The 13,098-nt window shown below is 38.9% G+C and overlaps 1 protein-coding gene across 1 annotated transcript; it reads left to right on the top strand.

Annotated features, from left to right (window-relative positions):
• Positions 1-1,789: 1,789 nt before the first annotated feature.
• Positions 1,790-5,490, top strand: LOC135623203 (endoglucanase 9-like). The gene is made up of 6 exons (XM_065125874.1): positions 1,790-2,665; positions 2,797-3,104; positions 3,187-3,645; positions 4,347-4,482; positions 4,559-4,731; positions 4,809-5,490. Exons 1-6 carry the CDS (start codon positions 2,278-2,280, stop codon positions 5,205-5,207), a joined length of 1,863 nt encoding a protein of 620 aa, XP_064981946.1. The 5' UTR covers positions 1,790-2,277; the 3' UTR covers positions 5,208-5,490.
• The last annotated feature ends 7,608 nt before the right edge of the window (positions 5,491-13,098 follow it).

Here is a 13,098-nt window from a genome sequence, read left to right as displayed (position 1 = left end):
GGAACAGGCATTCATTCAAGTTTGTCTGTAGTGGAGACGAGGAGGCCTGCGGATCGGCTGATGGTTCCGAGCAGGATACAGTCTGAACAGGGTATCGTATGATAAGTTAGTGAGTGGGATCCACAGGTTTGGACCAAACTGCTACAGTAGAGTTGAGCTATATTTTTTGTTACGAACAGGATACAGGCTAAAGAGCCGTGTTGATCATCTCGACCCTGGGGGATCGACAGTTTGTAAGGAACAGGGTAATCCGCTCATAATGAATGATGGGTCGATGAGTGGGACCCAAGTAATGGCCAATGGTTTGTTAAGATAGAATGTCTGCTGAGGAGCGGCGGGGTGAGTTACGGGAAGGGACTTGTCACGTGATACGTCGGTCTTTTTTGGCTGCCCTCTTCGCTTCAACCGGCAGCAGCCGGTGGGCCCCGGTAACCCAAACACCGCCGCACCAACCGAGAAGAAGAATCTCTCACGTGCCAACGCGTACGTCGCACGTGACTCACAAAATTTAATGAGAAACATATATATAGTCCCTCAATAATTTTGCATCCAATTATTGAGCCTTGTATGCGTGTTTTTTGTGGAAAATTTCATTTATTTGGTTAGAAATTATTAGTGAGTCATCTCTCTACTAAATGTAAGCTTACATACTTGAGATTGTGTAAGCACATGAATGAATGTTTCTTGTGTGACCGTGAATGATAATATGTGGGATATGCATAAATAGAAATTATACTTAAAATTTAAATATAAATATCAATGATATGTTGGTTAATGACTAAGCAAGGAAGATAGATGATCCAACCAATTAAGGTGCTATGATCCTTAGAGTCTTAATTTTATACTCTTTTTTTTTATTGATTATGATGATTTTTAAGAAAAAAATCTTCTACTATCAATATACTTAAGAGTCAGAGGAGACTTGTATAAGAAATTATCAAATCATAGTGAGATGACTTCCTCGTAATGATGATTAGATTAAACTTAATACTAATGAATAATTGTACATAAATATAAAGAAGGGAGAGTTGGATTTTACCTTAGGAATGGTGAGACTACTTATTTATTTACAAGATACAAATTCTTAAGAGGATGGAGAATGCTACTACGATAAACTTTAAGATTGTCAAAGAGGACATCCAATATGTCTCATCGAAACAAATTACTAAACTGATACTGTGCTTAAGATTCTAGAGAGAAAAATCAGATATGCATGAAAGCTGATCAATATCACTAGAGATGTTTTGCATTTAATGCAAAATTTATTTGAATATTCTATCATGCGTGCATGTATTTAGAGGAAAAAATAAATATATCAACTGACTAACTAATTTTGCTAGATGTAATAAGGTTATTAATCAATCTTTGGAAGCATTATTAGCTAGATGGCCTATGTTCTCTACTATCTTTCAAACAGTAAGGTATTGATTATAAGAAAATTTTAACCTAATAAAAGTATTTCTTTTTTTAGAAACAAATTACATCCAATTAAAGATATTCTAGAAAATATAATCTATGATAATGATAGATTCTTCTTGGATGTTTAAATTAATGATTTGAAAAAAAAAGACTAAAAAGTCATTTCATCTACTTCATATAATAGTCCAAGAGGTTATGCACACAAGTGCGCGCGCGCACATATATATATATATATATAATGAAAAATTATGCATATAATTTGACCTTAAATAATATTTCTTTACTCGAATTTGGAGGCTACACGGCTTTTGGGCTCGTACAGATTTCAATGAGCCTTTGCAACGCCCGTGGGAGTATCCGATGTGTGGCCGATGGCCAGTACGCGTCTGCGGTGGGGGAACAGCATTCAATGTTGTCGTTCCACGACATGCCCTCCCCAGCGTGTCCGCCATCTCCTTCCTCTTCTCACGCCGCCATCTCCACAGACCACTGTTCCCAGCTGGCGAACTCTGGAGTCGGACCCCAGCGCCATCCTGGCGTCACGAGAAGAGACAGAGAAGGTTTTACTCGCTTCCCCTTTCCTCCTACTGCTCTCGCTTCTCCCATCCGATCACGTAACCGGCACCAGCTGTTGGCTTTGCCCACCGTCCCCATCGCTGCCTGACTGTGAAGCGAAAGAGACCTTTGTAACGGCGCCCTGCCTTTTTAGCTCGTTTTTGCGTTGCTTCTGTTCTTCGTCACCTCACCGGAGTAGAGCTTGTGGTGGTCTCGGCCGGGAAGGAGAAAAGGTGGGGAGGGAGTAGAGAAAGGTCTCATTTTTAGAGGAGGGAGAACGGCGACAGAGGAAACAGTGGAAGGATGAGTATGTACGGGCGGGATCCCTGGGGCGGGCCGCTGGAGATCCACGCGGACTCCGCCACCGATGACGATCGGAGCCGCAACCTGGATTTGGATCGTGCGGCGCTGTCGATGACGTCCCGGCAGCTGGACGAGACCCAGCAGAGCTGGCTGCTCGCCGGGCCGGGGGACCAGGGAAAGAAGAAGAAGTACGTGGACCTGGGCTGCCTCATCGTTAGCCGCAAGCTCTTCCTGTGGTCCCTGGGCGCCGTCGTCGCCGCGGCTGCGCTCGCTGGGCTGATTACCCTCATCGTGAAAACCGTCCCCCGCCACCATCGCCCTCGGCCGCCGCCGGACAACTACACCCTCGCCCTCCACAAGGCCCTTATGTTCTTCAACGCCCAGCGATGTGAGTCACCCTCGCCTTCTTCCTCAATGCGAGCAAAGATCTCGTCGAAAGATCTGATTTTGATGGGGTTTTGATGGAAAGACGAGATTTTGATGAGATCTCTGGAGCCCTTTTTTTCCTTCCTTTTGCAGCCGGGCCGATCCCCAAGCACAACAACGTGTCCTGGAGGGGGAATTCCGGGATGAAGGATGGCATATCCGATCCGTCCTACGGGAAGAGCCTTGTCGGGGGATTCTATGACGCCGGCGACGCCATCAAGTTCAACTTCCCCGCCTCCTTCGCCATGACCATGCTCAGCTGGAGCGTGATCGAGTACAGCGCCAAGTATGACGCCGCCGGAGAGCTCGCCCATGTCAAGGAGATCATCAAGTGGGGTGTCGATTACCTTCTCAAGACCTTCAATTCCTCAGCCGATACGATCGATAGGATCGCCACGCAGGTATATCAAACGAATCCTAAAACTAGAAGCTGAAACATACAGATTAGTGGTACCAAGCTTGTGTTCTTGAGATGCACGGCAGGTCGGGCAAGGTGCCACTTCAGGTGGAGCAAACCCAAATGACCACTACTGTTGGACGAGACCAGAGGACATCGACTACCCTCGGCCGGTCTATGAGTGCCACAGTTGCTCGGATCTTGCGGCAGAGATGGCTGCAGCATTGGCTGCAGCTTCCATCGTGTTCAAGGACAACAAGGCCTACTCCCAGAAGCTTGTCCATGGCGCGGCCACGCTCTGGAAGTTTTCAAGGAACCAGAGGGGGCGGTACAGCGAGGGCGGATCCGTTGCCTCCATATTCTACAATTCGACCAGTTACTGGGATGAGTTTGTGTGGGGTGGAGCATGGATGTACCTTGCAACGGGCAATGCCTCCTACCTCCAGTTATCTACTCATCCCAAGCTCGCGAAACATGCTGGTGCTTTTTGGGGCGGTCCAGATTATGGAGTTCTAAGCTGGGATAACAAACTCACTGGTGCTCAAGTGAGTGACACTTACGCTGTTTATGCTTCTTCATGGAGAATTTGATATTGCTTTTGTGAATTCTTCATCTGTTTAGGACACTGTATGAAGATTACTGAGTAAGTTTTCTCTGCTTAATATAGATCTGTAGAGTCAACTTTAGCCTGCTGACATTATAATTAACCAATTAGATTAGTACTGGCACCGAATGCAAAAGAAATATCATTAGGACATATTGTTCTTAATGCAGATTTATTTGACCGTATAGTTATTTTCTTTTGCATGTCCCGGATAATTTTCTGATATATTTCATAAACTCATAAGTATCAGAGTAATGAAGGATCTAAGAGAAGTACATTTGATGGGAAACTATATGTATGTTTTGCCTTTCTAATCATATACTTCCTTTGATAGCGTTTTAGGCATTAAGACAACTATTTTTTAGGTGTAAAAATAAGCTGTATTGGTCTTCTTTCGCTACTAGAATTTTGTTTATGATGACTAAACTTCTTCATTGTGTTTGAGCTAGATTTGCCAGTAGCAAGGAAATGTAATCTAGAAGTAGGAGATGCATTCTATTTGACTGTCACTGTTGGTGATCACCTTCTGTTATATTTCAGCTGAGTTATATTTACATTCAATCAAACTGTACTTCAGAAATCAAATTCCTTTTATCATTGTACAGAATTCTCAGATGCATATCTTCACCCTTCTGCATCCAGGTACTTCTTAGTAGATTAAGGCTGTTCCTGAGTCCTGGGTACCCATATGAAGAAATGCTGAGAACTTTCCATAACCAGACCGGCATTGTCATGTGCTCATATCTACCTGTTTTTAACTCCTTCAATCGGACAAAAGGTTTGACATTTTTATTTTTTTGGTAAAGGTGTTATTGATCCTTTTAAGAGGTTCTCATCGATCATGTTTTCGACAGGTGGTCTGATTCAACTCAATCATGGAAGACCACAGCCCTTTCAGTATGTAGTCAATGTGGCTTTTCTTGCGTCAGTCTACAGCGACTATCTTGAAGCATCTGATACTCCAGGATGGTATTGTGGCCCTAATTTCTTCCCTGCTGGTGTTTTACGTGATTTCGCCAGGACTCAGGTTTGTTCTCTTATTATGCTGTACTTGTACCAAACAGCTTCTAGGATCAACTCTGATTAATTCTCTTCGTGTGCCAGATTGATTATATTTTAGGTAAAAATCCACAAAAGATGAGCTATGTCGTTGGATTTGGCAAACGTTATCCTAAGCATGTCCATCATCGGGGTGCATCGATTCCAAAGAATGGGGTGAAGTATAGCTGCAAAGGAGGATGGAAGTGGAGGGACACCAAAAAGCCAAACCCAAACACCATTTTTGGCGCAATGGTCGCCGGCCCTGATAGACAAGACGGGTTCAGGGATGTTCGAACGAACTACAACTACACCGAGCCAACACTGGCAGGCAATGCTGGATTAGTTGCTGCCCTGGTGTCTTTGTCTGGTGAGAGCACTGGAGTGGACAAGAACACTATGTTCTCTGCGGTTCCACCGATGTCTCCAACTCCCCCACCACCCCCAGCGCCATGGAGACCATGAGAGATCAGGCAATGATTCTTTTGCTTCAGGTTATTCATTCATCTCAGTTGTGAGATCTAACACGAAAAACCATGAAGAAGAGACTTGTGGACGCAACTTATAATGTGGACCTCAGTGTTGAAGCTTGATTCTTTTGTCATTGTGTCGTATGCAATGGTTGTATTGCATCAAGAACTTTCTGCAAGCAACATATAATCTAGAGCTCAACTCTCTGCTGCACCTTTAGGATGTATTATCGTATCAGTTTGTCTGGATCGATAAGAAATCTTTGTGTGTCCCTTAATCCATTGCTGACGAAGATTACTTGGTGGAATCGGTTTGGTTACATGCTTCATAAGATCTATTCAAAAATATATACATATTCAAAAATATATACATAAACACAAGCAAACGAATGATCTTTTAATGCTGAGACATATTACAGACTGACAGCATAAACTTAGCATAAATGAAACAATCTTTTATACAATTAAATAATTAGATCTCATAATTCTAATTATTAGGAGAGTTCCTGTTATCTCATAAGAAATTGTAGGATTTCTTTTACCTAATCAGAATCTAATTAGTAATATCATATATATATATATATATCTTATCTAATTATAATAATGGATCATAAAATCTATATCATATATATATATATATATATATATATATATATATATTATCCCTTAACCCATTGATAAGATATAAAAAGATATTCAAAATCAAAATAAACAAAACAAAATTTGTTTAAAAATAATTTTACCTAATTGAATTCTAAAGAATTTTGAAAAGTATTTTATATATGACCATGAATTTTAAAATAAATCAATAAGTCTAATAAACATAATAATATTATATTAAGTCCAATTATAAATGCGAGTAACGGTCGTACATCATCAATGTCATATTCCCTTATATGTACCATAACTTTGTTAGTCTTTCCTAATATAGTCCATAATGACTCTTGTAATTTATCTTATCAAGACAATCCTATTAGTATATTTAATTATAATATGTATAAACATAAATATAAATAAGATAGCAGAAACAAATAACTTTAATTAAGCAAGAAAAATATCAATAATAGCATTCACTTAATCATGTATCACCATATCTTTTATGACTTGCTTAATTAAGCAAGAAAAATATCAATAATAACTCACAAGCCTCATTTTAAGAACGTATTCTTTAAATATTTTACATTAGGTTGTCCATTGACACTTGTTATTTCTGGACTCTTTCTCTAATCACAAAGTATTTTATTTCGATGTACTTGTAATTACTAGAGTACTCACCATTCTTAGAGAAGAAAACTGTTGCGGTGTTATCACAAAATATCTTCAGTGGCCTGATAATTGAGTCAACCACACCAAATCCTAAAATTAAATGTCATAACCATAAAGCTTGATTTGTGGCCTCAAAGCATGTCACAAATTCAGCTTCCATTGTTGATGATGCAATAAGCGATTGCTTTGCACTTTTCCAAGAAATTGCCCTACCAACTAACATGAATACAAATCCTGAAGTGGATTTTATATTATTGAGGCAATTTGTAAAATCAGTATCTGAATATCCTATCACTTCAAGCTGATATGATCTCCTGTAGGTGAGCATATAATCTTTCGTCCCCTGCAGATATCTCATTACTTTCTTTGTAGCTTTCTAATGTTCCATTCTTGGGTTGTTTTGATATCTTCCCAACATTACAATTACAAAACTAATATATGATCTTGTACAGGTTTGAGTATATAATAGACTTCCAATTGCGCACATAAGGAATATTCTTCATTTAATTATTTTCTAAGTCATTTTTTGAGCACTGGTTTTGACTGAATTTTTCACCTCTAATAATAGATATATCATTGGCTGAGCAAAGCTGCATATTAAATCTCTCCAAGATACGATTAATATATCCTTTCTGAGATAATCATAATAATCCTTAAGATCTATCCTTGAATATCTCAATGTCAATAACATAGGCTGCCTCATTCATATCAACCATCTTAAAGTTCTTGTTGAGAAATATCTTGGTTTCGTGTAATAAACCAAGATCACTACCAGCAAGTAAAATATTATCCACATATAAGACCAATATAATAAACTTGCTCCCACTTACCTTCAGATATATACACTAATCAACAGTATTTTCCTTAAACCCGAAGGAAGTAATAGTATTATGAAACTCTATATACTATTGTCTAGAAGTTTATTTAAGGTCATAAATGGATTTCTTAAGTTTGTAAGCTCAACTTTCTTTTCCCTTTTTTATGAATCCTTTAGATTATTCCATATAGATATTCTCATCCATATCCTCAATCAGAAATGTTTTCACATCCATCTAATGCAACTTAAGATCATAATGATCTACTAATTCCATGATGATTCTCAATGAGTCATTTCTAGAAATTAGAGAAAAAGTCTCATTATAGTCGATGCATTATTTTTTAGAAAAATTTTTGGCCATAAGTCTGACTTTATATCGTTCGATATTGCCCGTTGAGACATTAAGGATGTCTTGTATGAGTACTCCACTATTTGATATCAGATCTATATGTTTGGAAGTTCTAAATCTAGTACAATTGGTTATTGGGAGTACCAGCCAACCTTACGAGGGCTACTGAGTGTCGATAGAGAATCACTACTCTCGGTATCATGAGAGAAATATCATGTGTGTTCTTACTCAAACAAATCCTTCGCCAAGATTATTCGGATTGAGAGAGAAAGAGTTTTTTTGGGAGAATTCGATTAGAGCGAGACTCGAGGAGAAAGTATATGCGCTTGACAACACCATACCTATTATATAGTCTCTGGGATATTAGATGGATGAGAGACTACATGTACATGGTAACTAAGGACAGATAAGTCCAAAGGATTGGATCCCCCTGTATCATATGGGGACTATAGCGTAGTGGCCTAATAGATCCGTAGTCGATGAGTCGTGTGAATTATTATGAAGATAATAATTCACTGAGCTAGAAGGAGTTCTGATAGGTATGACTCATAGCCAGCTCGATATTGGGCCTAGAGGGTCACACACATATAGTAGGTGTTGCGACGAGTAGAGGTTCAGATATGAGATATCCGTTGGAGCCCCTATTTTATTGAATATCCAATAAGCCCCTGAATCATGGGATCCAATGGATGAGATCCAATAAGAGCTAATAAGAGATTATTGGGTAGAGACCCACTAATCTAAGAGGTTTGGGTAATTGGATGAAGATCTAGTACCCAATAGGGTAGGATCCATTAGGGTTAACTAGGGGTCTCTATAAATAGGAGGGAACTAAAGGCCCATAGGTTGGGGCTTCTTGTTGGTCACCTCCTATTCTCCTCTCCCCTTCTCCTCCTTAGATAGTAAGCCTGGAGATTTGAGGAGTATTGTTGCAGTCTTGTTGTGTGGATCACCGCTAGAGAGGAGGATGCTTAACCTCCTTCATCCTCTCCGACAGATCTACAAGGATTCAGGGATATACGATATCCCTAGGTAATACAACTTTCTCATACATCGTTTCTATTTTATGGGTTTTGTGTATCAATCTTCGCACGACAACGAATACATATTGAGAAATGTAGGATTTTTACTTGATGTTGTTCCACTGTGCATATGATGTCACCTATAGATTTCCCAACACCTGTCTTATTCTGGGGATACGCCCTAGAGATTACAGCTTACCTTTTAAATAGAATTTTAACTAAGTCGGTGGTGTCTACTCCATATGAGATATGAAAAAGAAAGAAGCTTGATCTTAAGGTTGTTAAGATTTGGGGTTGCCCTACCCATGTCAAAAGATATAACCCCGACAAATTGGAATCCAAGATGGAATGGTACATATTCGTGGGATACCTCAAGAACACTAATGGGTATTACTTCTATCACCTCGTGGACCAAAAAGTCTTTGTAACCAAGATAGTAGTGTTATTTGAGAAGGAACACATTCTTGGTGGAGACAATGAGAGCATAATAGAGTTGAGCGAGTTTGGAGAACCTAGCTTAAGCATCATTCCATAGCTTGAGTCTATTCAAGTACTTAACACACAAGTTCCAAATTTACATAGATCCGGCAAAGTATCCCATCCTCTTGAGTGATATGTGAAATATATTATAGGAGAAGACTTTGAGGATATTGGTTCTCAAACCTAGGAGGAGGTTATTACGAGTATAGACTCTAGGAAGTGGCAAGAGATCATAAATTCTAAGATGGATTTCATACTCCAATAAGGTTTGGAACTTAGTTAATGCACCAAAGAGTATTGTACCCATTGGTTACAAGTGGATCTTCAAGAAGAAGATCAGAGTAGACGGAAAAGTAGAAACATATAAAGCAAGGCTAGTGGTTAAGGGGTATCGTCAAAGGCAATGTGTTGACTATGACGAATCCTTCTCACCTATAGTCATGCTAAAATCCATACGAATTCTATTAGCTATTGTAGTATACTTTAATTATAAGATCTGACAAATGGACGCGAAAATCGTGTTTCTCAATGGCAACCTCAATGAGGGGGTGTATATGATACATGCTAAGGGATTCGTATCCAAAGATAGTCCAGATAAAGTGTGATGGTTGCTTATACTCATCTATGGACTAAAGTAAGCTTCCTGAAGTTAGAACACAAGATTTGATGAGACGATTAGATCTTATGATTTCGTTAAGAACGAAGATGAGCCTTGTATATATAGAAAGGTGAGTGGGAGTACTATCACCTTTTTGGTGCTATACGTGGATGATATCCTGATCATTAATGATATAGGAATGCTCTACATAGTAAAACTTGGCTATATAGATACTTCTCCATGAAAAACTTAGGGAAAGTGATAAGACCCTAAAGTCTTATCGTAAAAGATGGAAGAGAAATGGATGATCACTTTGAGGGGATCAGCCTCCTTGATCACTTCGAGGGGATCAGCCTCCTAGGGTTTGTCAAAAGATTGAATAGTATTTTTTTATAGATAACTGAAAAGAAGCAATTACATCTCTATTTATAAAGTTCTGAATTTAATAGAATTAATAAATATGTAGAAAATAAAAGGAAAGCACATAAAATAAAAGGATCCTAAAAATTCTGCCTCCTTTAATTCAGCCTTGTCCTCAAGGCTAAGCAGCATCAAATTCTGGAAACTTCTCCTTTAGCGTGCTATAGGACTCCCAAGTGGCATCTTTCTTCGGTAAGTTGGCCCATCGCAGCAGCACTTCAGTTACAGGATATTTGTGGTACATTACATCTCGTCGATCAAGTATGGCTTGTGGTTGAGCTTAAATTTCCCTGGTGGTAGAAGTGTCCGACAAATGATGCTACACTATCGCATCTTCATCCAACTTCCTCTGAAGGCATGAAATATGAAATACTAGATGTATTTTAGAGCTAGCAGGCAAATCGAAGTGGTAGGCAATTGGTCCAATGCATTCTAATACCTTATAAGGCCCAAAAAATCGAGGAGACAACTTCATGGAAGATTGAACCTTCATGGAAGTTCACTTGTAGGGTTGAAGACGAAGGAAAACCCAACCACCCACAGTAAATTCTCGTTCACTTCGGTGTTTATTAGCTTGTTGTTTCATTCTTGCTTGTGCAGTTGTGAGGTTATCCTTTAAAAGCTGAATAATCTTGTTTCTATCCATCAATTCCTTATCCACTTAATCAACTTTAGAAAAATAAGGTATATATTTTGTAATTATAGGCGAGGGTTGACCATAAACTACTTCAAATAGAGTCATTTTAATAGAAGAATGGTAAGAGGTATTATACCACCACTCCGTCAGGGAAGCCATTTAATCCATTCCTTCAGCTTGTCACTAGTAAAGCATCAGAGGTAATTTTCTAGGCACTTGTTTACTACTTCAGTTTGCCCATTTGTTTATGGATGATAAGCAGTGCTCATATTCAACTGAGTACCCTATAAATGGAAAAGTTCTGTCCAGAAGGAGCTAGTAAAAACCTTGTCTCTATCACTAATAATGGAACGGGGACTCCCATGCAATTTAGCTATGCTTTCCACAAAAATACGAGCAATACTTGTAGCAGTATAAGGATGTCGTAAAGCACAAAAATGAGAATACTTTGTAAGCCTATCCATGACTACAAGTATAGTACTTTTTCCTTGAGATGGTGGGAGTCTGTCAATAAAATTCATAGATATGTCGGTTCAAGTAGCATAAGGGATAGGGAGTGGCTGTAGTAAGCCTGGGGTGGCTACTATCTCACTTTTGTGACGCTGACAAACATCACATTCTGCAACAAATTTCTTAATGAATTTTTTCATACCTTTCCAGTAAAAAAGTTGTCGAACTCGCTTATAAGTACGAAGAAATCTCGAGTGACCAGCAATTGGTGATGAATGAAACTCTTTCAGAATTATCACTTGGCAAGAAGAATGTGGGGCAACTACTATTTGGCCTTTATAATGCAAGTCCATCGAATCCCAACTATAATTTGGGATAGAACCTAGGGCTTTTTCTAATTTTTTAGTGATATTTTGGATCTCAGGATTATCTGACCATTCCCTTTTAATAATTTCCAAAGTCTCGCAAATAGGAATAGAAATAGCTACTAGTTCAGCTTGTTTTGGAAGGCGTGAAAGGGCATCTGCTACTAAATTCTCGCTCCCCTTTTTATAAACGATCTCATAATCGAATCCAAGTAGCTTTGTGACCCATTTCTGCTGCTCTAAAGAAGAAATCTTTTGCTCTAGAAAATATTTGAGGCTTTTGTGATCAGTGCATATTTGAAACCGTCGACCAATTAGGTAGGGTCTCTATTTTATGACTACATGTATTATGACTAGCATCTCCTTATCATAAATAGATAAACTCAAATAGGAAGGGGAAAGAGCCTTACTAGCGTAAGCGATAGGCCAACCTTCCTGCATTAATACAACCCCTATTCCAGCTCCAGAAGCATCAGATTCCATCATAAACAACTTATTAAAATCGGGTAGAGCAAGCACTGGTGTAGAAGTCATTGCAAGTTTCAAAAAATGAAATGCCTGAGTTACCTATTCTAACCATCTGAATGCATCTTTCTTCAGAAGTGACGTTAAGGGGACACTAATTTTGCCATAATTTTTCATAAACTTTCGATAATAGCCCGTTAGTCCCAAGAACCCCCTTAAAGCTTTGATTAACTTTGGAATTGGCCAATCTGTCATCACTTGGATTTTTGAAGGATCAACTACAATACCCTTTTGAGATATGATATAGCTGAGGTATTCCACCTCAGGTTGCCTAAAACTGTACTTGGATTTCTTGACAAAAAGATTATGCTCATGAAGAATATTAAAGATAATTCGTAAATATAATAAATAACTTTCTAGGAAAGAATTGTATATTAAAATATCATCAAAGAAATCTAGAACAAACTTACGGAGATGAGCCCAAAATATATCATTCATTAAACTCTGGAAGGTAGAGGGCGCATTGGTTAACTCAAAAGGTATTTCTAGAAACTCATAATGGTCGTTATATGTCCTAAAGGCAATTTTCTGAATATCACTTTCATGTACTCTGATTTGATGATAACCCGATCGTAGGTCCAAGTTAGTGAAGACCTGAGCTCCTCCCAATTCGTCCAACAGTTCATCCACTATTGGAATAGGATATTTATCTTTCACTGTAATGTTATTGAGTGCTCGATAGTTGACACACATCCTCCATGAGCCATCATTCTTTCTGACCAGTAAGACTGGGGAGGAATATAGGCTAATATTAGCTCATATAACTTCTATTTTGAGCATCTCTATAACAATCCTCTCTATCTCTACCCTTTGGAAATGTGGATATCTATAGGGCTGGACGTTGGTTGGTGCCTTCCCTGGTAATAGTGGGATCTGATGATTATGACATATAAGAGGTGGAAGTTCGTGTGGCTCTGCAAATATATCTACAAACTCTGTTAGCAATGATTCAATATT

The sequence above is a fragment of the Musa acuminata genome, chromosome BXJ2-9 (assembly GCF_036884655.1).
Source record: "Musa acuminata AAA Group cultivar baxijiao chromosome BXJ2-9, Cavendish_Baxijiao_AAA, whole genome shotgun sequence".
Taxonomy (NCBI): Eukaryota; Viridiplantae; Streptophyta; class Magnoliopsida; order Zingiberales; family Musaceae; genus Musa; species Musa acuminata.
This window is presented reverse-complemented; position numbering and strand designations above follow the sequence as displayed.

Excerpts from the sequence above, each read along its gene's own strand:
- LOC135623203 (XM_065125874.1), top strand. The coding sequence starts at position 2,278 with ATGAGTATGTACGGGCGGGATCCCTGGGGCGGGCCGCTGGAGATCCAC. Across the intron at positions 3,105-3,186 it reads TCGATAGGATCGCCACGCAG|GTCGGGCAAGGTGCCACTTC; the intron begins GTATATCAAACG and ends GATGCACGGCAG. Across the intron at positions 4,732-4,808 it reads GTGATTTCGCCAGGACTCAG|ATTGATTATATTTTAGGTAA; the intron begins GTTTGTTCTCTT and ends TTCGTGTGCCAG.